This window comes from Pogona vitticeps, chromosome 12 (assembly GCF_051106095.1).
Source record: "Pogona vitticeps strain Pit_001003342236 chromosome 12, PviZW2.1, whole genome shotgun sequence".
In the NCBI taxonomy this organism is placed as follows: Eukaryota; Metazoa; Chordata; class Lepidosauria; order Squamata; family Agamidae; genus Pogona; species Pogona vitticeps.
The window spans coordinates 2,425,347-2,452,186 of record NC_135794.1 but is presented as its reverse complement, the minus strand read 5'-3'; the positions used below and the strand labels follow the sequence as shown (position 1 = coordinate 2,452,186).

At 46.9% G+C, this 26,840-nt stretch overlaps 1 protein-coding gene across 8 annotated transcripts in view; it reads right to left on the bottom strand.

Moving 5' to 3' along the window:
- TRPM1 (transient receptor potential cation channel subfamily M member 1) overlaps nucleotides 1-26,277 on the bottom strand; it is a 68,987-nt gene extending 42,710 nt beyond the window's left edge. For 7 of the 8 annotated variants that reach the window (XM_072981858.2, XM_072981860.2, XM_072981859.2 and 4 more), the window contains exon 1: nucleotides 13,820-14,114. In XM_072981858.2, the coding sequence (XP_072837959.2) occupies nucleotides 13,820-13,936 (117 nt within the window). In that variant the 5' untranslated portion in view covers nucleotides 13,937-14,114. Of the gene's footprint in view, nucleotides 1-13,819; nucleotides 14,115-19,947 lie in introns of those variants that run through there. The other variant, XM_078380912.1, reaches the window with a different exon arrangement.
- Nucleotides 26,278-26,840: the final 563 nt, after the last annotated feature.

The following is a 26,840-nucleotide window of genomic DNA, read 5'->3' as shown; positions in this document are numbered from 1 at the left end:
GCTCCACACTCAAGATTTCACAGTGGATTAAAACAAGCCAATACAAAATGTATTTTTTTTTAAAAAAATAATTTTTTAAAAAGCTCAGCATTTTTGCCCAGTGCTAAACTACTTAAAAGTTAAGACTGCTTAAACACACATTCCTATATCAAAGATTACTGCTTGAAATCCCCATTCTGTGCTTCCCTACCTGCAGTACGAGATCTCAGTTTCGTTAGCTTGCCCAACACTGTTAGAAAAGCCAAGTGTTATTTTATCTACAGATACGGTGGGAAAGTACAATGGTCCCGCAATCTAGTATCAGCAGTTCATAAGCAGCTTGTAAAACCACAAGTCAGAGACTGCATGCCCTTTCTGTGCTCATAGGCGTCATTCAGATACCCGTACATGAGGCAGGATACATTTTCTGCTCACTCAGGTTAGATATCCACAACTAAAGTTAAAGAAGATGCTGAAGATTGACAGTTTCAGCAATCCTCCTTCCATAAGGTGTTCCAGAAAGTCAAAAACAGAGTCAGAATAGTAAGTGAGAGATGAGCCGGGCCAGACCAGAGTTGAAAACAGCTTGGTTTTTATTTAATTTTGGGGTGTTTTGTTTTGTTTTGTTTTGGGGGGGACCAGAGTACCGTGGTACTCCTCATGCTAAGAAGAAGGGGAAGGAGACAAAAGCCAACACAACAAACAGCTGGAACGAAAACCTCACGAGAGCAAGCATGGCTAGCCTTTCAAGTTTCACTGCCCTTGTGTGTTTAATCTTCTTACGAAAAGCTTGATTATAATCCTTTGAAAATAGCGAAGCCAAAGACAAAAGACATCTCTTCCATTTGTTTGGTTTTACTGTAATTTTTCCCCTCCAGTTGTGGTACACTCATGGGACCTTCCCTAAGAAGGCTTCTTGGTCTCTCCAAGAAGAACACCCGCCTGGCGTTTAGGAAAACCAAGAGGTGTTTCAGAAGGCAATTCTGCCTGATGGAATTCTGAACAGATTGTGACAGATTAATGGCAGCATTCTGGCTGGGAGGCAGCGAAGCTTTTTGGTAAGAGGCGGAAAGGCGACAAGATCACCCTTAAACACAACTCAGCATTTCCTCAGGACTTCAGACCAGTGGGTCAGTGCGTAAGAGCAGCCCGTCTCCACAGCCTGCTAGGTAGGCTCCTGTCAGAGGGACGCAACTTGCTGGTTGCGCTGGATGGATGGCTCGCCCGGCAGTGAAGCAAGGCGAGAGACAGCTGGCCGGTGGCTGCTATGGGGCACGATTCAAAAGGCAGGCGAGGCATCTCAGCTTAAATGAAAGAAATAGCTTCATGCACATATGATTTATTAACCTCAGACAGACATTATCCAAAGACGTGGCCCATTCTCTTGAAGAATGAAAAGCAACAGAGTTGCGTGGAAGATAAGGGCATTCTATCAGGCAAAAAACACAAAAGAAAATGTAAAAATATAGACAAAAACCTTGAAGATTTACCGCTATATTTTAATGTGACCTTTTGTGGACACGTCATCAGACTTAAGATATACGAGAAGAGTGTGTGGAGATTTTAGTACTGAAATGGCCAAGATCAAAAGCCATGTGGATTTGGTTCCCTCTGCTAGCAGGTACTCTTGTATGTCATCCAAAACTGTAGCAGATGGTGAAAATGCCCGCCAGACTCCCAGAATTTGCTGAACCTTTGATTAGATAGATAGATAGATAGATAGATAGATAGATAGATAGATAGATAGATAGATAGATAGATAGATAGATAGATAGATAGATAGATAGATAGACAGACAGACAGACAGACAGACAGACAGACAGACAGACAGGCAGGCAGGCAGGCAGGCAGGCAGGCAGGCAGGCAGGCAGGCAGGCAGGCAGGCAGGCAGGCAGGCAGGCAGGCAGGCAGGCATGGATTGAAGGATGTATGGATTCCTTTTTTAATTTTATGCGAAGCATGTGTGGGTGTGAAGTTTTTTTTAAAAGCAGCAACTTAGAATGAATGAATTAAAATATTTTTACCCTGTGTTTCCCTTAAGAGGACCTAAGGTACCATACAATTAGAAGACAATATTTAAAAGCAGTGAATATACAAATATTAAAAAAATTAAACAAGTATTATATTAAAAATGATTAACAAAACCAATACTAAAAACACATTTAAAAACAACAGAGAACAACAGTCTATTAAAAAACCAAACACCAGAGATGGTGCAAAACCAATGCTCCTTTTAGCATCTCCATAAATGTCAATGAAACCAAGTATTCATGCTTTCTTGATGCTTTCCCGTATCCTCTTCTCCACCTTTTATCCCAAGCTACCAAATTCAAGAGATGCCAACAAACTCAGTGGCAAATTATTAAGGCTCATTGCTGTACACCCTAAAACATCCACATTGATATATTATGATCTAAAGAGAACTCCTCATTAAATGGAAAGCAAATACATGAGGACGATAACCATGAAATAACATGTAGATTTGAAGCAACATTCTTACCCATTCTTACAAATTACGGAATGATGGTAGACCACGACCTAGCAGAGGGTACTCGGAGTTAAATCTTGGGATCTTTCCTCCCACCCTCTGTTTCGTTGCTGCAGCTTTTCTCTTTTTAACTCTCCTCTTGAGGTTCGGGCGTCCCGGCTCTCTGAAGCCCCGGAGAATTCCCCACGAAGTTGAGAGTTCCACCACTTTAAGAAGAGAATCTCATATGATGAGCATGTGAGTTGCTTCTTTGTTCAAGCCAATCCCATGACTCTCTTTAAAGGTAATCTCTTCGAAGTCCCATGACCCCATCCTCTCCCTGGCCTGGAGAGAATTCCCATCTCATGGTGGAACAAGGCACAAGGCTTTGACTTTGATAGAGCCCAAAGCTCCAGTTTGTTAAATCTTTTTTTTCCCCTCCCCCCTCCTCCCCTCTCTCTCTCCAAACAAGTGGCTTAGAGCAACTTGTAAGAACGCTGGTTCAATGGATTGGATGTTCACAAGTTCTAATCTGAAGCACGCCCTCTCTGGATGGCCGAAATTTCAGGGCTATTTGCATAATTGAGACAATTGGACATAATAGCTCTTTTCAGGGTCCTCATTAGACGTACAGCTCAACATTCTTGGAGAAGAGGGGAAAAAGAGGTCATACAACATTAATTATAGCTAATCCTTTTTAAGAGCAAATTGAACTTAGGCTGGACATTATGTTAGAAGCAATCCTTTGGACTATATATCTGAGGACTATTGTGCACACATCTCTCGCCCCCTCCCCATACATGAGTGTTACCCCCTGTTCGGTTGAACTGGGTTTGGTGCAAACTTGGCCCCTCTTACTTTTGAGGCTCTAAGAGCAAGCTGCATAATTTGTGGGTACTTGTCCATCTTCAAAGAGCTATGGATGCAGACAACATTTATGAAATGACACAATCCAATGTTTCTCCATCTTTGGTCCTTCAGATATTTTGGACTTCAACTCCCCTGCTCCATCAGCCAGCAGGGTGGATGCTCAGAGAGGCTGGGATTTGAATTCCAGAACATTTTGGGGGGTAGCAATCTACACCTGGTTGAGAAAAACATACATAATGGTCTTCAGCTGCAAGCACACCATAGCCTGCATTGCACCAATTCAGACCCCTGATCCACTGAGATGAGAATTGTCCCGGCTGGCTGGCAAGAGGCCTTAATATCATTTAACTGAATTGGTACCAAACACAGGAAAGCTTTGCCCCTCCATGTGTACACAGCCATACGAACTCCCAAAAATCTCTGTGTTGTGCTTATTCTGGGAACTGTAGTCCTTCAGCACTCCTTAGACTACAAAGCATTTAGACGAGTGGTTCCCAACCTTGGGTAACCCAGGAGTTCTTGGACTGCAATTCCCAGAAGCCTTCACCACCAGCCATGCTGGCCAGGGTTCCAGGGTGTTGCAGTCCAAGAACACCTGGATTGCCCAAGGTTGGGAACAGCTGACTTAGACTAACTTTTCCAACTTCTGGTCTCAAGCTGGCAGGTCATCTGACTCAGCAGAAAGGAGCTTTGCCAGTTGACCTGTGCCCTTCACCCTCTCCGGTTCTTTCAAACGAATTTTGGGCAGCTCTTCCCAGCGGGCCACGCCTTCCCTATCTCTCCATCACACATCCCGCATGCAGTGTCAGGGCAAAGGACTGGTCTGAATAGTTCAAAGGAATGCTGATGGGGAATGAAAAAGCCAGCCTCCCAGGGAAACTGCAGTGGTACAGAAAACAGCATTCATGGATGCATGCACTCAGACTGTGGGAAGGGCTCCCGGGGGCTCAGAGTTTACTTAGGCTGGGGGGGTCACTTGGCCTGGACCTCTGCGTGGCTCAGCAATCAGCGAGGGTTGTCCGAGCCTCCTTCCCCCAGGCAATCAGGTCACCTGAATGCTCGAGGGGAAAGCAAGTTTCGTAGAAAGAAGCAGAACGGACAAGGGCCCATTCGTAGAATCTGGACACGGAGCACAACATGCAGGTGACGATGCCACTGGGTGTTCATATTTGGCCTCCTCTTCCTACTCCGGAAAAAAAAATTCTGAAATCTAACTGTTGAGAAACGGCAATGTTTTTATCTTTTCATGCAAAGCAGGGAAAAATTTCTTGCTCGCTTCAACGATACCCTTTGCGATCTGCAAGAGGGGCTTCTGTGCAAATTGCACAAAATGATGACAGGCCAGGGCCTTCTTGCAGGGGATTGAAATATTAAACTCAAGGGAATAGTTGTTTGCCTTTTCTTTTCTTTTCTTTAAAGAAAGAAACCAACCAGCCACTCCCTTCAGGCTTCCTGAGTGTGTGCTTTGCTTTACACTAACAGAGAAAGGACACTGTTTCTGTGCAGATGTAAGTTCGGGAAGCAGCCAATTTTGCCAAGGACAAGAAATTGCGGATGAGAAATTTAGTAAGCTGCCTTCAGATCTCTGCTTGGGGGCAACCAATGACAAGTGGTTGTTATCTTTCTTTCCTTCCAGTGGCAGACTGGCAAGAGAACAAGATGGATGGGTCTCTTCTCCGGTTTTTCACAAGGTTTCACACTTGCCATATTCAGAGAGAGAAAAAACAGCCAACAACAGGCAAAAAGGTATCTATATTTGCAGGATGCAAGCTATAGAGTTTCCTTTCCTTAAGCACACAAAAACCTAAATACATCCAGTGCTAATTCTGTACATATACAAAAAAAAACTATTGGTAGTATTAAATGCATCTTATATTACATGAAAGCATGAATTTGCCTCAGTGCCCCATCGAATCCCTGACAGTATTTATTTATTTAAAATATTTTTGGTGCTGCCTTCCTATAGTTCAAGGTGGTCACTCACAACTGTAAATACAAAATACAGCAGGATCCCTGAACCTATGGGACAGCCGTTCCACAATCTACTGTGAATGCTTAAAACCACAGATAGTAGCAAACCCTAGGCATGAAGAGGTGGGGAAGAAGCCACAAGACCTGCCTCTTGTATGTTGCATGAAGCCTTGTGGTAAATCCTGGAGAACTGAAACCCTGGATTAGGATCCCGTGGATCCGAGGGTCCCAATGTAATACATGGCCATGAAATCAAATGGAAAAATAAAAGAGTGATCGAGAAACTACTCCCACTCTTTCCCAATAGGAAAAACCGAATAGATCAGCCCAATGGAACAAAGACCAACAAGCGCAACAACAGAAACGTTTCTCGTCTGTAGGCTGTATCTGGACTCCAAGAGAAGGGTTACGGTTAGGATCAGCACCTTTTATTGGTGTTTATAGGCTACAGTCCCAGCTGTCTGGGGATCTCTGACAACTGTAGTCCAACAGCACAAATATTCACATACTTCTAATTTGCACACATATTAGTGAGACCCAGCTTAAACTCATGGACAGGTTGTCTATTGTTTGTGCTGGCTGGTGAGATTCTGGGACATTATACAAACAGAGTGCTTAGAATATTCTTTTTTAGAGTTTTAGTCTCCTTAACATGATAATAAGACTAAAAAACATGACGTTTTACACAAACTCTACAGGTTAAAGAACTGGATAAATCTTATGTCAAATCAGCCGTACTGGCAAAGGGATTCTGGACATACATCAAACGCACATCCACTCTTTGGCTACTATCATGCTCCTCCCAGATTAAAAGCAATGGAAAAGTCGTCCCGTCCCCGCCCCCCCCGCCAGAATATCTGAAAATCTTAAAGTAACGAAAGAAAATGCCAGGATTATAATGTGCAATGAAACAACGACCTACCTCTTAAAATGGCTAGAGCCCCCAATATATCTAGCTCCTGAGAACTAGGTTATTTGGAAATCATGCAATCGGCTATGGACTGAACTTAGGAAAACCAAGAGAAACACAAGAAAACCGGGGGGTTTGCACCAACCCAGTGCTGGAGATCACAGCTAGTCACTTTTCCAAGCCAGCTTTTCTTCTCAGGGGAAGGAGAGGGGAAAAACAAAACGAAACAAGTAAGGACCCTGTGAATGCCTCCTCTGTGTTGGTCATAGGTGACCTTGCAATACCAGAATTGAAGTAACTATGATAAGAATGGAGGTAAATGGTACTCATTTGGACTGTAGCTCCCAGAGTTCTCTAGCCATCGTCGTCATTGCCCAAGCTGTCTGGGGGATTCTGGGAGTCGTAGTCCAAAAAGTAACACCCCCTCCCCAGGTTCTGGAAGCAAACAGACCCCATTCTGTAGTCAAGACACCAGCGAATCGGTTCTTGGGGCAAACGTGAAGGGAGCTTTGCCTGTAATGTCATTTTTGCAGAACTAAAGGAAGCCGCCAAAGAGACCATGAGGGTATTTGCACGGCACAGTTCCATCCGTTCCATTCAACCCCTGGTGAGTGATCTGGATCGAGCGGCCGTTGAAAACTCAAGAGCAGACGGCAGACTCTTTCACTGGCAAGTCAGCAAGCTGACGGAGGCCCTCCGAGGGAGGCTGATTTGCCTTTGAGATGGGAAAGTCTGGCTCAACTGGGTATTCTCAGCCCTGTTTGATTTTGCCGTGCCCCCAGTATCATTGGCAGGGTACACTAATGAGGGGTTCCTGGCCAGCAGCCATAGAAAAGGAGCAGACAAAGGGGGGGGGGGATGGCAGCAAGAGGCCAACCTATGTTTCAAAGCGCCACCAGGCAATGGGTGCAGTAAAATATATGTGATCTTCTCTTTATTTGACTTATGCACCAAGTCACACACACACAAACGCCCTGTATTGTGCACTTCCCTTAGAAGAACACAAGGCCCACTGCTCCGCAGACCCCTGGCAGTAGCGGAGAGAGAATGCTAACGTAACAGACTGTCTGATTCCTGTGTCACATCCTGACTACAGCCCCCTGGGAAAAAAAGGGGGGACGTGATCAAAGCTTTCAGAAAACTGGAATGTTGGCCTGAGATAACAATGACGGAAGGCAGGCTGGCTAAAAGGGGCAGATTAAAGGGCGCTATAATTCAACATGCTTCACTGCCCAGGCAAATTACACAGGGCGTCCCACTCTTGTTTATTCTGATGAGGGAAAGCAGGATTCACAGCCCTTCTCATCATCTTTGCCTTGTTTCTGATATTCTTTTTGTCTGGCTCACCCTCCATTGCTACCTATCCCCCCTGTGATACTGTCTCACTCTCACACAGCTTGCCCCCTTCTGTCCTCAGTGGCAAGGAGTTCCTGGAACAGCGCTTGAGAGGCCGGTTTGCTTGTGAGGGGAAGAGTCCTGGTGAACTGGGTAGCGGTCCAGCAAGGGAAATTCTTGTGTGTGCTTGATAAAAGTGTCACGGTGCGCGGCGATGCCCACATGGCATCGCTGAGTAAAGTGGGCGTGTTGAAGGAAATGTGCATTTACATTTAGGGCCACCAGGCAATCACAGCAAAGCACGGCATGTGGTCATGCTTTGCAATATTTTTGCATGTATTTGCAAACCAAACTGTCTATTCTAGCTCATATTAAATGGAGGAAATAACATAGAGTCCGTGGTTTGTCTAGTTTAGGTATAAGAGCTGGCCATTAGAAATGTGGTAATGGCAACCCCTTGTTAATCTTCCCAGGAGCTGCTGTGGCTACAGAAGGCGTCGCTTGGCAGCCTGCTTGCTTCTGAGCTTTCGCCAGGCCATGGATGTGCTTGGATGAGATAAAAAAACCACAGAGGAATATGGACAGAGGATTTAACCCAACGTATAACTCCAAGTTGCCAATATTTGATTAGTGTTTAATATTTTATTGTAAGTTGCCTTCATGATATATTTGGGGTTCATACATCTCCATTAATCGTCATCATTGTCTTAGAACTGCAGAGCTGGAAGGGACCCCCTGGATCATCGAGTAGTCCAGCCCCTGTCAAGGAAGCACCGCGGGGAATTGAACTCCCAACCTCACCCTTCACAGCTAGATAACTAAACTGCGGAGCTATAAGTAAACCAATCAATGAAAGCATATGGGAAACACACACACACACACACACACACACACACACACACACACACACACACACACACACACACACACACACACACACACACACACACACACACACACACACACACATCGGTATCATGATTCAACTAGCACTAAACAAGTTTCTGGTCCCGCACACCGCACGGGTAAACAACACGATTCAGCTGCGAAGCCAACTGCTGGTATGTGATTGAGAATTTCTGCACAGAGGAAAAAAAAGGCCTGGAAAGCTACATGGTAACTGATCACGGTTAGGGAGGCTCTGGCTAAGGGCTTGATCCAGTGGTGAGCAGCTGGGAACCCTGGGGTCCCACAAGAGACTGAAACGCTGGATTGGGACCATTGTCCCAAGGATGACACTTAGGCAGGTTGGCTCTATGCAGTAAAAAGTGGGGTCAGAGGTTGAAAAAAATGACTTTTCTGAACCACAACTCCCAGAATCCCCCAGCTGGCATGGTCAGGTGCTGGGAATGATGCTCTAAATCAAGCACTAAGTGTGTGTGTGGGGGGGGTGGGTGGGTGGGTGGGTGGGGAGTGTTTGAGTCCAGGAGTGTGGCCAGCGGCAAAGGATGAACCACTTGTTTCTTCTCCCAAAGCCCTTCCCTCCTGCTCGTGGGCTACTTTTAGTTCCGCTGCCATGTGCTTCGATTTTAGACAGGCGGCCAAGGACACTCATTCCTCGCCCTCCCTTCTGTTGCTTTCCCATGCTTGCCTACTGGTGATGATCAAGCCCATTTCCTGCAGTGACACGATGGTGTTTTACCATGGTTTTTGCTTGAAACAGGGACCGCTTAAGTTATGAATGTAGAGAGAAGACAGGACTTGTCCAGTGCATCTCAGAGAAGTAGATTTGAAACTAGAGCTGCAAAATATTATCTGGAAGTATTGACATATTATTATTATTATTTAATTTATTTAATTTATACCCCGCCTATCTGGTCGGTGAGGACCACTCAAGCCCCTGAGAAGCCGTAGTCCAAGGACGTACAGACACTAAGGTGAGGGTTATTGAAGAGAGCTTGGGAAAATAAGATTCTAAGCCAGTGATTCCCAAACTTGACGAAGCCAAGTGTTCTTGGACTACAGCTTCCAGAAGCCTTCGCCATGAGCTGTGCTAGCTGGGATTTCTGGGAGTGGCAGTCCAAGAACATCCGGGGATCCAAGGTAGGGAACCCCAGATCTAGGTTGCAACTAGAACTGTCCCAGACTTTAGCTACAATTCTTAATTTACAACTCCCTGAAACCCCCGGCCAGCCTGATTATGCTGTCTAGGAAATTTGGGTAGCTGAGGTCCTAAAGAAAAAAGAAAAGAAAAAGCTTCTGTCTCTGGTGAGGTGCAGCATGAAAAGTGTGTTCATGTGTGAAAGCCACTGTGGCCTCCTGCTGCCATCACTGGGTTCAAAAGACCAGTCACTACCCCTTAGTTTCTCCATGGATAAAAGAACAGCTGGGAGACCATCATCTACTACTGTGCCTCAGGGCCAAAGGAACCAGAAAACGCATCAGAATCCTTGAGTGAGATGGTTATGTTTCTAGGGGGTAAAAACTATTTTTTAAAAAAACACTCTGCCTTCTAAAAGTCATGTCATATTTTTTTTAAGGGAAGAGGCTTAAGGACATGACCAGACAGGGGAATTTGGAGCGGTCTAGTTCACGCTTAAAACGTCTCCCTCGGCAGTAAATCCACTTGACGTCCTACAGTACCATCCCACCGTACCTGACTGAAACAACTGGGATACCTGCTTGTGGTATTTAATTGTCTGCATGCCTGTTGTGTTGTTTAATACCTTGGTGCAGTCGTCCCCGTATCGCCATGCAGTAGGTGGGGGTGGCGATGAGGACACGTTGATGTAGAGGTTGGCATCGGAAGGGAATGAAAATGTGCCCCAAACCTCCTGGCCTGCAGAACACACCAGCTGGGCCACCCTAAGCTGTGGCTCATCCGGAGAGGGGAATTACCAAGGGACTCAGCCAGCAGGCTGGATGCCACGATGTTGGGAGGGCCTGGGCAGAAAGGCACGGCTCCACCTCAGAAAGCAAGCCAAGGGCCCACCAAGGGCCGGGCGGACTGGGAAGCTCTCCTGCAGAGGCCAGGCTGGACGTGGTTGTATAACTCTCGTTCACTCTGGTGCCTTCATGGTGGAAAATAACCAAAGTGACCGAGTCTTCCTATAGGAAGCCACTGAGCACGAGGGCCATTTGTTTATGCCAACAGGATGTTGCTCAAGCATATGAGTGACAATCCCCCCCCCCCGAAGAAGTAACGAAAGCTGCAAAAGAGTTAGGTTGGCAAATGAGTCCTTGAAGTGAACTGGGTCCATATGCCGAGGTCAAGATGTTGCTAGTTGGAGCTTGGAAAAGCTAGATTTGGGGGGGGGGGGGGGGATTCCTTTCCTAGAAATGAATCCTTGAGCCAGAGGGACCACGGCTGTACCCTCAGCAATGCTACCCTAGGGGACATTGGGGAATTCTAGCTTAAAACAGTCGCTTTTCTGAGATCTTCAGCCAGTCACCGTGCAGCGCCCTGTTCTAACAAGTCCTGGTACCCCACGGAGCAGGCCCTGGTGCCCAGACCTCTTGCCTAGGCAGGCAGGCAGCCAGGCAGCCATCTCCCTCTTGATGACATCAACAACATCCCGGGCTGTGAGTTGTCTCACTCTGCTAGGGGAAAGCGACAGTCCCCAACAGCCACTTTGATTTAGGTGCATCTGTTTCTTTTCAGCAGGCTGGATGAGAGACTCTTAGGAGATTCCTCCTGGAGAGAGAGAGAAATCCCTTGGCACTGGATCATTCTCAAGGCACTCCGAACCTTCCAATCAACTGAATTGTCTTCACATAAAACTTTCCCTGATAAATTCCTGGGCAATCTCCTTGCTTTCATATTCAGAAACCTACTTTTTAAATCAATCAGTCAATCTATTGTTTGACGCTGTTTTTAAGAAAACAAGTCCATGATATGGACAGTTTGTTTAATTATCCCTTCCAGGAAGCTAATATGTAGTGAAATTATCTTAAGGCCCCAGAATTCTTCTCGACTTTGTTCTCTGTGGAACACAAGAATCTACTTTCTGTTTACAACCTGGAAATGTTACATTTTTTTGATCCCTTAGCTGTCCCATGGGATGGGAGGCGTGGAGCACGGCCCCAATTATCTCAGTAATTATTGTCCCAAATGTCAGGTAACTGACCTGGTTGTGTCCAAACCCAGTCAGGGCATCAAAAATCAAAGCCACCTGAGATGAAAGGCAACTGAGAAATGACAGCCATCCTAGGATCTGAAGGCAGGGACTCTGGCCTAACATCAGGGAGGGCTGTACAGGAATGAGATACTATACTGGGCTCTCCTTTCATGCAATCATCTTCTCCTCAGCTAAGGTAAATTCTGCTACTACAGTTGAACCAGTCTTTGGAAGGAGCAGGTTCTAATCATAAGAAATGTACATTAATGAGTGGCAGGCAGTTCGAAATGAGGGGATAACAATATCACCTTTCAAAAGTGGAAAGCCATGTTTTCCAGTTACTTGTACAAGAATTTGCCAACTATTTTTGAGGCATGACAGGACCGTCCTGGCTTTTTCTTCTCAATTCTAATTCTATTTCAAACAGCAAAAGTAATGGAAAGTAGCATGCATCATAATGAGTAGTGCAATGAGTTACTCTTCTAAAGATTGCAGCAAGTAATGTGAACAAGTTTGCTTTCAGACAGTAACTTTCCAAGCTGTGAGTTCAGCTGAAAAAAGGGACAGACAAACTGGGGAGGCGAACCCCCAGCTGTCCAGGAGGGTGAGAGCACTTGTTCCTTGCGCGCAGTCTCTCCCCGATGAAAAGAGAGCCCACCTCCCTCATTTCAGCCCTAGTCACATCCAGCTGGGGCCTTAAGTTGATCCTCAGGATCTGAGAGCCAGAGAAACATGGAGAATCCACATGATGAGGCTTACACTTGGTTCTGTATTTTCCTAGACATTTGACCTAAAATGCTTAATAGTCTATGAAGAAAAAATGAACTAAAATGGCATTTTAAGATCCCCACATGTCCACAACTGGAGTGGGGGGGGGGATAGGCAGAAGGCTGTCAACAGACGAGACAGCAAACTGAACAGAGAGCTTAGATACCCTGCTGGCTTCTGCTGGTGCCTTTTTTTTCTTTTTTGGTGTGTGTTCTTTATCCATACAGCTATTAATCACATGAAAGCAGATATTTCAGAATATTAATCCAGACCAGCTGTTACATCTTTTACTGTGCTATTATCAGAGATTAATCTTTTTGAACAGAAAGGCCACTTTTTGTGTGCTTTTCCAAGTGGACATAAAAACAGCTGTTTGAAGGCCCCCTTTTCTTTCAGCAGAAGGTGATGAAAATCTTGACCTGTTGTGAAGGTTTCGTGGCTGGAGAAGCCCACAGCTCAGGGATCAGGCCTTTCTTTGCACGCACAGGGTCCCAGGTTCAATCACTAGCATCAGTTGTGCAAAGGAGCTGTTCAATACTTCCCCCAACACCACCACCGCCTGCAGCGCATGCAAATCCTCTTGCGTTCAATGGGACAATCTCCAGTTTGTGTGACTGCAAGCCTCGGATGGCTGGAGCCATTGGGGAACGCTCCTCTTGTGGAGGGAACATGTTCCGCAGGGGCCAACAGGATTCTGCCCACAGATACATTCTATGTCACTGTTACAATGGACACAAGGGAGCCTTCAACCCCTTCCACGTAGAATGATAATAAAATCATTAAAGACCCTGACCCAACCAGCAATGGAAACACACAGTCTAAAGACAACATACACATAGAGGAAGGCAAATAAAAGCAATGACCACCAATCAGTTATTGCAAGAACTGAAGAACTGCGAGGTCTCGATCTGCCTCTTCAATGACAGAAGAGCAAGTGACCGTAAGCCAACCTGTCTGGGGGACACATTTCATTTCTGCGTAAAGCACCTGCTCCCTGGTTGTTGGTCCTGAATGTCTGAAAGTGGCCGAACCCTGAGGCCACTTGCAGGGCAGATCTCAAGGTTGCATCTGGTCTGTGTGGGAGCAGGCAAGCCTTGGAGTGGGACACTGTATGTACAGAACGACTCACCCAGCTGAGATGGATGGCGAATCGTTCCCCTTGCAGAGGAACTGGGCACGCAGAAGCAACACAGAACACTTGGAGCTCTAGAGGAGCATCTGGTGGCTCTGCCAAGCCTCTAGATGCAGACAGGTCACCTGGCTACCGTCTGTCCCACTCAAGCAAGACGGTTTGTCATTCTGTTTAAGTTGCAAAAAAAGCCATTAAAATTGCATCTGTATGTATAAAACAGGATATACAATTTTATGCACATCGGTGTCCTCTCCTGCCCTTCTGTTGCGGAGGCTCATCGCCCGGCAATCCATGCCCCCTTGGAGCAATCTGAAAAATGGCCGGCTTACCTTCTGAGATCCGGACGCCGAGCCCTTCAGCGAAGTGCGTTTGAAGGAGCCACTCATCCTTCGGAGGGAGCCCCCGATCTTCCCTCCTCGCCCTTTCTTAGCCCCCTTGCCCTCCATGTGCAACCTAGCCCCTCCCTGTCAGGGTAAAACCAAACTGCAAGAACATGGTGGCATATTCTCAGCTATGGACCCAAGACACCAAGGGAAGAGGACCAGGTGCGCCGACACACCCCAAGCCCCTGCTCATGCCTACACTGGGCGGAAGCCCTCTCTTGTCCAAAAGCCGAGTGACCCAGTCGAGGCAGGGAAGGGAAGCAAGCAGAGGGACTGGCAGAAGCATCTCTCTTCCCCACCCCAGCCACCCCTCCTTCCTTCCCTCCCACCATCCCCAGCTCCACTATAATCAGGCTTAATGCACACAGCTTCTGCAAGCGATGGTTTCTAATGGATGGAGATTTAATAAATGGTGATTGAAGGTAAATCTACTTTAGATAGCAGCAGGCCCCGAAAGGTTTTTATTCACATAAAACATGGAGTGGTCAGATAGAAATGGTTATGGCCTGCCAAGTGGAAAGGCACAGGGCAAGCAAGAGCAGATGGCCTGCAGAGGACTAGGCACTTGGTGGCCTGAGAGTGAAAAAGGGCTGGTATAAGGGGGCTCAGGAGAGGGATCTGGAGACCGAGGAGGGCCACTTGGAGCAAGGATGCCATCTTGGCCCATCTCGTTCGCCTGCACAACCACACAAAGCCTGCAAAAAATCTCATCACCTGCAAAGTGACAAGATGCTCGCTGTCAGTACTGAAGATGGGGCTTGCAACAGCACAAGAGTTGCTGCCTTTCTTCACGTACTTTTGAACACCGGAAGCACCGGTTTGCTTCTTTTGGATCACTCAGCCAGTCTGTCTGTGCTTGCTGCATACCTGCATTCACAAAGGGAAAAGGCCCTAGCGTTACGTAGGGGCATTTTGATATGTTACAGGAAGAAGAGATACCTGACAATACCCCCTGCCTCCCTCACACACCAGGCACGAGAAGTTCACCAGGGCTTGCAGAGTCTTACTGTTTTGATCTGACAAGACAGTCTGTTTCAATGAGAATAAGGAATTTAGTGCTGTTTTTTTCAGATCCGTACTCAGCCATTCAGCACCATGCACTGAATAATAATTCCCCTTTTTTTAAAAAAAAAAATCATTTTCTTGGGCTTTTTAGCACCTAACAACACCTCAGTTTAATATCTCTGTCTGAATATGTGAAAGTCAAGAGTCAAGGGGGAACAGAGCCAGTATTGCTCAAATGCAGAACACTTGTTGAGCAAGGAGAAATTCAGTGCCACTTATGACAAGGGAAGTTTCTTACTAGTTTCTACCAATGTTAACAACCACCATTTCTGTCTCTCATTGTAAACCTATAAAAAATCTAAATGTTCCCCTGCCTAGTTCACTCCTGGTTTGGATTTGTTCATTCATTGCCAGCTCTCTTTCATGAAAACATTGACTCAGCAACAAGCCCCTCCTCCCTTCTTTGCTCCTGCAAGCCAAGCAAGATTATGCACAGTCAGAATCATCTTCAGCCCACCCTGCCCATCTGGACCCCACTGCTGTTTTCGGCCCCATGATGAAAAACACAGCTAATGTATAACTCCTTTCGTGTGCTTTTGAGGAGGGCATTTGCCCTGATAGAACAACTTGAACAAAGGGGTTAAATCACCTTTTCCCAGGTGCTGTGTTTCTAGGTTGCATCCACATTCAATATGTGATCCCTGATTGACTGAGCTTCTTTGTTGATTGAACCCTTGTTGACTAGGATCATGCGATAAAGATGATCTCTAACATACTTGAGAAGATTATGCCAAGACAATAGCAAGAAAACAAAAGCGAAAAAAGGTACAAAACTGGACAGAAAGCAGCCCTTAATATAAGATTTTTCATCCTGAGAATTGTTTTTTCAAAAAGTCAGCGTAATCCTAAGGAATAGAGGATCTTTGTGCTGTGATATCACATATTTCACGAATATTTCTTTTTTGACCTTTATAAAGAAAAACCTTCTTTCTTTATATCTTCACTGTTTCTCTAATGATTCTTTTATCATTTTCTCATAATTTGTAATTGCCCTAGAGACTATTGCAATTCCCTTTCTTACCGCTGGCCAGCTGCTAATTGGACACGCCTGATCTGGTCTCATAATGACTTTGTACCTTCAAGCGGATCTGTCATTGGCTCCTGGAGAGCAGGGTGATTCAACCCTCTGAGATCCTCCATCTCTAGAAAAATTGTGTTACAATCTGACCCCTTGATGTAAGATTGCCATAATATTACAGTCATATGTCAGGAGGGGAGGAATCGTATGACTGAGCCAACATGTAAGAACCAAAACAGAAGTGAGGTTGAAACCAGAATTTAAAGAATGTTCATCATACAATACAGCTCCCAACATATTCCAGACAGTGTGCTGATGGAAATTTGGGGGAGAGGAGGTGGAAAGTAGGCAGAGGAAGGGGCAGAGGTCACAGCTAGAGGGTTTATATGCTCCACTGAATGTCCTTTTTGTGGAATTTCTCTCTAAGGAGACTCACCAACTCGGCTCCCTTCAGCTTGTAGGACGTGTTACTCAAATTGTTTCAGAATCTGAGATCATGCTAGCATTCCAAGAATGATAACATACAGAGCTTTGTTCTAGAGCAATCATTCTTGGAAACAAACCCCCATGCTTACTTATGTCCAATCACAAAACAAATCAGGCAAATTTGCGAACCATGGGTGAAGATAGTTGACATGTGACAGTCAGCTATCTTTCAGCACCTGGGGAATTCCCTCTTCTAATGATGTTCTATCTGTAATGTATAATTTGACCCTCAGATGGGCAAGAGGCATTTAAGGACATTCTATACCTCAGTGGTAGCATTTATGTTCTATGTCCAAGTTGCAGCCCCAAGAATCACTAGTTAACTGCAATGGAAACTATTTGCTGCTTGAAGCACTGCTCATGATCGGAGTGGAGAGTACTGCGCTAGCGGAACCACTGTCCTGCTAAAACACAGCTTCCCATATGGAGACAGTTAAGAGCTGTGGGCGGATTTTCAAAATTTAGTTAATGCATTTACGAGAACAACATGTTCATGGATAAACTGGCAGTGGGTGGGTGGTAGTAGCTAAATGCCTGCTGAGTCAAATGTGCAAAGAAACCTGGATGCTTTAAGCAGATCCTGATGGCTCAGGTGCCAAAGTGAAGCTCTTTGCATGTGAAGTGAGGTTTTTTTTTTTAAAATCCTCATATTGATCTGTCACTCTTGGGTTCACAAAAACAAAATCAAAGAGTCTGTAGCCTTTGCTGACTCTTCATTCTCTTCTGAGTCACTGCCTTCAATACATTTGTAAAGCCAGGATTCATATCCGCCCATCTGTTCATCAGAGATGTTGGTGTACAACACTCTCCAACCCTGAAAAAAGTTTAATTAGCCGATGATGAAGCTTGATGGGAGATGTAGTCCAACAACATCTTGAAGCTTCTCTCCCCCAATGTGGACCCCAACAGCATCAGCAGCAGCAACAAGACACAGCACTGACTGAACCAACCGGGGAGGATGTGTCCTTAGATAAATTATTGATTTCTCCAGCATTTCTTTCACTGACAACTTGACAATTAAGTCACTACTCGTATAGTAAACGTTTTGGAAAGGCCTCGTCAGGACCTCATCCCACAGCTCTCTGCCATCTTTAGGGCCTATTTCCTGGCCACCATGTGCCACCCCCACCCCCCCCACCCCGTTTCCTCGCCTTTCATCAGCAGACACTTTTCAATACCATCAGTGCCATCTGCAGGATATTTTGAAAATGTCTTCCTCTCCTTGGCTGAAAATTGACTGTACGGTGCGTGTTCATTATTCCAAGCCACTGAATGAAAAAGGCTCTGTAGAAAGAGCAATCCGCACATCTCTTGCATTTTACAAATTTGATCAGTTTGGGTCAGTTTGAGGAAAAATTGCTGGCCCCACACCCAACAAATGGATACATGCCATGCAGGTGAGGCTGCTATTGATGTCCAATCATTGCCTGAAATCAAGTGGTCCAGTATCCATAGACGAAGGGGACTTGTCTGGTAGTGGTCCTCAAAGGTCTAAGACAGAGTCTTCCCCAGAGCTTGGAATATTTATATATATTCTGTGAAAGAACACAGAATTGAGGAGCAGTACAAAAAAAAATCCAGGACATGGTGATCTCCTGAAGAACTGTATACCGATCAATCTATATTTTGCCAGGCCTGACAGCACCACAGAGCAACAGCAGGCACCTCACCGCTCTTCTCAGCCCCCCCGCCCCCCGGCCAAGGCCACCAGGCACATAAAGGACACTTCAAAAACCATCCAATAAGGCAAGAGAGGCGCCTCTTCTCTTTTCCACCACTGTTTCCTGCTGCAGGATTTATGATTTGATGCCGCGCAGAGTTCTCAAGACACGTCACGCTTGTTCTAACAGCAAGGTCTTTCTTTCTTCACTTATTTTGTCTCGTCTCATTTATAAGCCACCTTTCTTCTTCCAAGGGAGCGCAAGGCAGCCAGAGGGCTCAAGGATTCTGCTCTGCCTTCTAGCTGCAGTATTTGGCATCAGAAATGCCCTTGCAGATAGGAAAGATGAATCCTCATCTCTTCTTCTGAACAAATGTGACTTTGGCTATGAAATAACCGGGCCTGGTAATTCCCTGACCTTGAAGCTGTTCCTTTGCTCCCTTTAATCCATCACCTTCCTCCGGATGCTTCCAAGGACAGGGCAAAGGGCAGCTATTTTTACCACCCTGGCCCTGATCCAGCAGCTACTGGACCAAGGAGTTTGTTTGCTTGCTCCTTTTCATAGTTGCTTAGACCACCACCACCACCACCACCCCAGTCTGTAGCCTTTGTTCAAAAGCCACCAAAGATGACTTCCTGTCATTGCGGCTCCTTTTCTCACCCAGACTCCAGAGCCCCCCCAAAACTGATCCCAGATGTTTACTTGCCTTTCATGGACGCTGATATGGTAACTGTTGGGGCCTTTCCTGGCATTTTGCTCAAGGAGAGAGAAAGCTGTCCAGTAACGCCTGGATTTACAGACATCCCCAGAGGTTGCCAAGATAAGTGTGCTTCGAGTATACACATCCACTAATTGGAGTGAGGAAAAAAAAAGTGAAGCCATTTTTACAAAGTGATCCAAACCCCACCTGACCTTGTTGTAATAGGATCACGCCGGGATTAGCCTGTGACAGGGATTGGACTTGGCTCCATTGTTCGCTTGCAGAGCAAATTAATCTTGCTCCAGACACTGAGCTGCACTTACTTAGCTTTTCTCTCCCTTTTCCCAGCCCCACCTCAGGGCAAAGGACAGCTGCTGGGAAAGGAAGGGTGGGCAGCCGAGGACGAGACAAAGGGCTTAGCTCTGCCACTGCCTTCAACGACGGCGATGGTCATGTTCTCTCTGGGGAGAAGGGGGTGAGCTCGCCAAGGGATTGCTAGCGCAGAAATCCGCTCTGCACCCTCATCACACAGCATTTCCCAGAAAGCTTTGAGGAAAGCGCCGGCACTCAAGATGGCATAGCGCTCAGTAGGAGCTACAGCGACCCTTCCCTGGGAGCTCAGAAGGGGGAACTTTGCGGCATAGTTGCCAGAATCCTCCAGCCAGCATGGCAGTTTCTGAGAGCTATAGGTTAAAAAAAGGGAGCATCCCCCCCCAATGCCCCTGCCCCGTTGTTCTCTCACCACCGGATTAGCCAACGAGGGAGCGTCATGACTGAACTGAAGATACAGGGAGAATTCAGACTGCTGCAGAAAGGAAGTCGGAGCGTAGCTGGGATAACATGAGGCAAAGGGAGGGCTTCCGGCAAGGGGACAGCAAGCAGGGTGGGGTGTGTGTGAAAGAAGCCAAGCGCAGGGCAGTCATCCCGGGGGGGGGGGGAAGCTGCACTCGTCATAACAAGGGGCTTCCAGCTGCACTGGGCTCAGCACACCTGCCCCAAAGAGCTCAGGTTGTGCAAAGGAGATCCGATAGCCACGTCAACTTCTTCTGGCTCCTCGGAAGTCAGAGCTTGGTCCTGGGCACCTCACTCCAAGGTGCCTGCACAGGAATGACCGACCTCTTACACAAGATGTTTGGTTTCTTACCTGTCTTCTGGCTTCTGCCCTGGCGCCCATCTCTCCCCTGATCTAGCGGGTCTCAGGTGAAGGCGTGACCGCACTGGCTCTTCATCCTGCAAGATCCACAGACTTGTAATCCTGACAAGAAGTCGGGCTTTGACTGGGCATCACTTCCTCCTGTTTTGTGACCAGGGACTGGTTCTGATCTTGGCTCTTTGAAAAAGACTGAGCTCCCAACAGCTGCAAGAGAGAATCGGCATTTCCTTGAGTTACAATAGTGTCTCTAATTATCTGATTCCTTAGACAAATGCTCTATACATATAAGAAAGAAAACCTCCCGACACATTTTTGAAATGTCTCTTTCAGATAAAATTTAATAACAATAGCGAGGATGACAAGGGACCACATTGTACTCCAAGAACTCCAAATTGATACACTGATCATTACAGCCATTCTCCAGTTTAGGCCAATGTCTAAATACCAATTGGAGCGCTTTCCCTCGGAACGTCAACTCATGCCACCAGATCCTCGCAGGCCATGCTCCTTCAGGTTGCAGGCATACGGTTTGGTGGATCCATTTAAAATCCAGTAATTTGTATTTCAGACAATCTGTGGTGTGTTTTGGTACACTGGACAGGGGACAACACAACATCTTTCTTCCAATGGGGCTAATGTTCAAGCAAGCCCTGCCATTAAGCAGATGCTGGCGGAGTGGAGAAGTGGGGCAGGGTGTTGGCAGAGATGTAAACTTGTTCTTTCCATCTTCTCATGCTTCTTGAAATCCCATCTGCATTTTCTTCCCGTTCTTGCTTTCTACTGGTCACAAGACACTCTGTGCCCACAATGTAACTGGTGCATTTTTTCTGTTATGCACATCTTCTCATTATTTATTTGTACATTTTATCTCATATATGCATTCCTCCTAGTGAAGAAAGCATACTTGTTCGTAAGTTTCCAACTACGTATTTTAAATGTTCACATTTTGAAACATGTTGCTTTGTGGACACTTTATTTCTCCAAAACACTCGGTTAGCTACATAAATGTGTAAATCCCAAAGCAAGATGGTTTTCTTTTCACAGCAAGTCCCAAGAGGTGTAAATAGCCTAGTTTTTTCCCCCATGAAATTTTTCATCCCTATGCACCGGAGGATATGGACCCCCAGCGCACCATTGCCAAAGGTAGTTGCAGTCTTCCAAGACAGAATAGCAAAGAAACTAACAGAACATTTTAGCAAATTTTATCCAGCACGTAGATGCCCCCAATTAAGGATGACATAGATGTACTAATAATTAGTCCAAAATTATTGGGATGCTCCCAGGGTTTTCCGAGTATAAAGCACTCGAAGGCAGTTGCCCGATCGTTCCACGTGGTGGAGGTCTGGGAGCACCATGCAGCCTGTCCAAGGTCACATATGTGGCAGGGCCCATCATCCCCTCAGCTACACATGCTCCAGGCTATCACAGCTGGCCCTTGTCCCTGGAGGCACGGTGGGAATTCAAACCCCTCAGCTCTTGGCTGCACAGTTGTGTGCTCTTACCCACCGAGCCATACCAGCTTTTGAGACATATATATACCCCCTACTAATTGGCAGGACTTAAAAGCTGGGAAATGTCAGACTTTCTGAGGAGCATGATGTTCCCAGTGCCAACGGGATAGGTTTTAATCAAAGATTCACTGGAGCAAATCAAGGCAACAAGTTTCACCCTCAAAACAGATTCAGCACCTGGGAAAGCTCCTTTAAGGTTTGGACTAAAACCGGGAATGAATTCACTGCCCTACTGACATTAGAGCCACCGGTATTTTTGAGCCGGACATCTCTCCAAACAGAAAGATCAGTGTGCCAAAGATGGGTCATGAGACGTTGTTATTCACAGTGAAAGGTCAGGCTGAAAAATTTCCTTCCATCTCTCCCCTGCCATTCTCACCCACCACAGAAACCAAGACTGAGATGCATGCCATGCCCCTGATGTAACTCCGGGGAGGGGGGGTTTTAACCCCCAACTGATCAGGACCTGTCTGGCTTTTGGTGACAAGCCTTGCTCTTCTTTTCTGTTCAAACATAGGTTGCACAGCTGTGGAATTCCAGACTGGCTGAGAAAGCACAAGGCACCCTCACTCCTACGTGAAGGAAAGTGCCATACGTTTACAGACAGGGCGCATAAACCACCTGCTTGAGCACACAATCCAGTAAGGGATACATTTGTGGGGTTTGCTTATATGCCTTAATGTCATTTGCTGGATTAGACTATCCTGCGTTCCCAATATCCCTGTTTTACACAAGAGGGTTGAGGTTTTTTTTTTTCCAGAAGTAACAGCAAGAGTGGCATTCTCATTTCTTGCCCCTGCCAAATGAATGCAACCACATGGCTTCGAATGTATGTTCGATTTGATGTCCCCCACCCCACCCTTTTGCTTCTCATTGCCTGCAGTCACAAGTAACACACTTCTCCACAAAGAGCAATTATGAGAACATTAATAGGTCGATCATAAGACACAGGATCTTCATGTCTGTGGCACACTTATTGCACATGTAACAGAAGAGCACATTGGTGCATCTGACAAGAGTTCTACATCGGACTCGTCGTTCCTCACATCAAAGAACATGTTACGTGCCCAGTTTGTCATGTGTGAAGCAGCAGTTGGTGACACTACGGAAAATCTGCTTAGCCTGGACTGCTTTTTTGCCAAGAGCTTCCATTCGAAAGGGACCGTGGGTCGAAAACGTAACCTTGCCTCCTCCCCTGGAGCGTCCACATCATTTCCTCTCCATTTCCCCCACTGCAGATTCTGAGATAAAAGGAGGCACCTACCGCTTCAGGCGCACAGGCTGCGACATTCCCCTGGAATGCCCTGGCCTTCCATAGATGGGAAGGTAAATATCCCCCGGTCCACATGGATCATTAGCCTTGCTGCTTCTTAGAGCCTACTGGGCCGAGAGGCAGGAGGAGGTGCAACTTTCCACACGGGGTATTAGGGTAATCCTAATTCCCTTGACTAAGCCTTCCTGTTGCTGAGGACCACTCCTGACGCTCATAGGAACAAAGGGAATGGTTCATTGTCTGAAACGACAGTAGAGGGGATCAGAAGGGTGGAGGAAAGGTCTTCCAAGGCCTCGGCTTTGGTTAAAAAGATCAAATTACTGTATAGTGTCTTTTTCATCTAAGCCAGGCAAATCCTCAGTCTCCCAAAAGTAGTGTGCACGGGGTGTGTGTGTGTGTGTGTGTCAGGCTGGAGCATGTTTCCCCATTCGTTGTGTGATCGCCAAGAAACAGTCTAGATCAGACCGCTCCACAAACAAGATGCTTTGGAAGACATGAGCTGCAGCCCACAAGAGCTGATGCCAAATAAAATCTGCCAGGTCAGAATGCTGCCGGCAAAAACGCTGCATGTCAGAGTAAATGACCGACACGGAGTGTCTGTGGTGTCACTGGATGTGTGAGAGGCACCCGATGAAAGAGGGGAAACCATACACACCATTCCTCTTGGGTCCCTCTCTTTTTTGCAACCACACCGGGGCCTCCGTCTTCAAGGTGCTGCAAGATTCTTTGTTTGTTTGTTTGTTTCTGCAGAATAAAATGAGACTTATTTCTGAATAAACTTGCAAATGGCTGCAAATTCGAGCATAGCTGGCCACTGCGTATTTCATGGAGAAATGGCTCTCTTTGTCCTAAATTGGTTCACACAAGATAGTAAGAGAAGGTTGACAGTTTATCTTCAGAGTACTGTATGTACCTTGTTTTCCATTTACAAAGGATAAGGCAGGGATATTCTTTGCGTGATGATCCCAAGTAGATACACAAGTAGATCCTATGGTGTAAACAGCCCCCAAGGCATTTTGCAGATCTTTCTAAGAGCCTCTTTCCTATCCTTACATTTCTCCAGCTGTTTCTCTTTGCCTACAAACCTCTCTCCAGGCAGAAAGGTTGCCGCCCGCTCTACTAAGCCCTCCCGGTGTCTGGCCATGACGTCCCTCCTGGTGCCATGCCTCTTTCCCACCAGCTGATGGGGCTCGCAAGCCATGGCAGGGCCGGGCCAAGAGGGGACGAGAGCCAGAGGGGTTGTTTCTGTGCCGGTAGAGGTGGCCCTTGTGCTCCTCGGCATTTCCTGCCTTCCAGATAACCCTAACAAAAGGCACGCCGTCCCCCAGGGAGCAAACGTGCTAGGAATGTTTTTGTGCCCAGGTTGTTCCCCTCTAGAGGCCCGTGGGGTAGCCGTGGTACATTTGGAACGCCACCCCTCCCCTGCCGTCCCAAATTCCCTGCGGCCTGTTTCTGGAAGAAACTAAACATGACCCGTTGTCAGAGAAGTGGAGGGGTTTGTCAGCCACCTCCCTGTCTTGGAGGGAGGTCAAGACCAGGCACCTCTGGGCGAGGTCAAGGTCACGGTGAGGGAGCAGATTTTGTCCCCCCCCCTTTTATTTTTCTTTCCCCAAAGCAACTCTCCTTCCACCTCCTATGGGAGAGACCGACTCGCCCTCTTTCCTGTCCTTGCCAGCTATCTCTGCGGGGAAAGCTCTCGCCTTGTAACCCAAGAAGGGAAGGGGCTCTGGAGGGCTTGACCCCGAAGTCTCCTGCTGGCTGCAGGCGACCCCGTCAGCAACACGGTGGTGGGGCTTTTTCTGCAGATGCTGCAGAAGAGCAGACAGACTTGAGTGCATAGGGAATATAGCAGTTGGTGTGTGTTCAAATGTGTCTTTGTGTTGCGTGTTCAGGAATGAGAGTACATGTGAATGCTGGAAACTGAGCTCTAAAACATAGAAAGTGGCATTGCACCCGAGGAAGCCTTCTGCCAGACTGCCATACACTCCCGGACTTATTCAGGGATGGTCTTCAAGACTGGCATCCCAGGAGCTTGACTCGGGCTCATCGGCAAATTAACCTGAATACACAAGGACCAGTGTGATCTCGGGAAGCTGGGAAAAGGACAAGCGAAGAGCCCGGAAGTCAGGCTGGGCCTGATCCAAATGAAGCCACCTAACAATCCCTTGGCGGTACCCAGTGTGGTGCAATGGACAGAATGAAGGACTAAGAGTCCAGAGACCTGTGTTTGAATCCCCGCTCAGCCATGGGAATCTACTGGGAGGGTGGAACTGGTGAAGCCCCTTCTTAAAATGCCTCACTTACCCTGAAAGCCCTATTAGGGGCACTACAAGTCTGCCCCAACTTGATGACACATAACAACCACAACCACAACCCCTTGGGACGACATCAACTCCTGTTTTCCTGCACTGGTTGTTTCCTGGGAAAACATACTTTGATATTTTCTTTTGTGGGGGGAATGTAAAAAAGAATTTTCGTGTTGTGATAATGGTGGTCTTGCCTTAAAATATACACACACACCCTTCTCCTTTCAGGAGCCATTTAGCTCCTCCTCAGATGAACACTACGACACAATCGAGGCTAAAGTAGGTGATATAGTCAATGCATTATTTGAAGCTGAACTCTTTTCAGAGGGGAAAAGGGCCGTATGTTTATTTCAGCACAAGTTTGCCTCCTTCCACCAATTTGCTTCTCTTTTGTATTCAGTTTTTGGGAGGATAAGCACAGCACCCTGTGCATGGCTACTACGCTCACAGGCAGTAGCTCTGAAACAGTTGCGTGTCTGAAGGTAAAAGGTTAGAAGAGGAAGAAGTACTTGTTTCCCTTAAGGTGTGTGATCTGACCCCTCAGACCTCCAAGCTTTGCCCCACTGTTGGGAACAGGCAGAACAAAAGATGATGGCGGCTGCCATGTGCCCTAGAGGGATACATATCACAAACGAAGAGAGCATGGGAGCAACACGTTCGTCCTGTTTCCTGAAGAAGATGATTCAGCAGCAGGATGATTGGTTGGCTCCTGGTCCCAATCCTTTTTTTAAAAAAAGAAGGTATGTAAAGAAAGACTGGCTGTGCCAGGCAGCTTGAGGTTTGAGTTTTGCGTCTTTATGGTAAGGAAACATTTTGCATTTTTAAAGTCTGTCAGTAGAGATATTTAAGGGGATTTTAGAAGGCGGGGATTCCTCCCCCGGCCCCCTCTTTCAAAGCTATGCTGCCAACATGCCTCGCGCGGAATGCCAAGGAAACATGGGTGGCACCGCTTGGATGTATCCCTATTCATTAGAGCTGATTTCTCCCTCCCTTCAACAGGAACCTAAATTAAAAAGAAGTGGCAAAGCCAGATCCACGAGGGACTAAACAGCCTTCTCCATTTCTCTCTTTGTCTCTTGCTTGCAAACCTGGAAAGAAGCGCATGCAAAGCCTCTCTTGCTTTCTCTCCGGAGGTGCGGCTGAGCTCCAAAAACAACTTTTCTTCCATTCAGATCCTGAGGGGATGACCTACTTTCCCGGTTCATATTCAAAGCTGGAACCCTAAAATAAACACCCCCGTACTGTACAACAGGTGCCGTACAGATCGAAATCTTTGTTCCTGCTGGGGTGGGTGGGGCTCTGTTTTGCTAAGCCCGAGCTGCTGCTGCTGCTGCTGCTACGGCGGTGGCGGCAGGGCCATGACTCACGGCCTCGCCTCTTTGCTGCTGCGGAGGCGTGTGGCCAACAGGGTGTGGGAAGCCCAAGGAGATTCTGGCAGGGAGGAACGGCACACTCGCGCACGCATGTGCACGCCCAGTAGAATCAGATCAGGGGATGTCACTTTTGCATCTGAATTTTGAATGCCTTAGTATTTAAGGAGACCGAAGCACGGCCCTCTACACAAATCGGGGCGAGAAGAAAGAGACCGGAGGGGTAGGGGGGCTGGGCCTCTGGACTACCTAGGACCGAGGCCCGGGTGCCCACAGGTTTTTGTAACTGGGCCTCGGGCAGCCTGAGAGTCCTCCTCTTGCCAAGGAGGAACGCTGGAAGGGAAAAGAAATGTTTCATGTCTTGGAGGAAACGGAAGAACAAGCTCAGGGGAAAAACTCGTGGGTGGGCTTGTCTGTCGGGTTT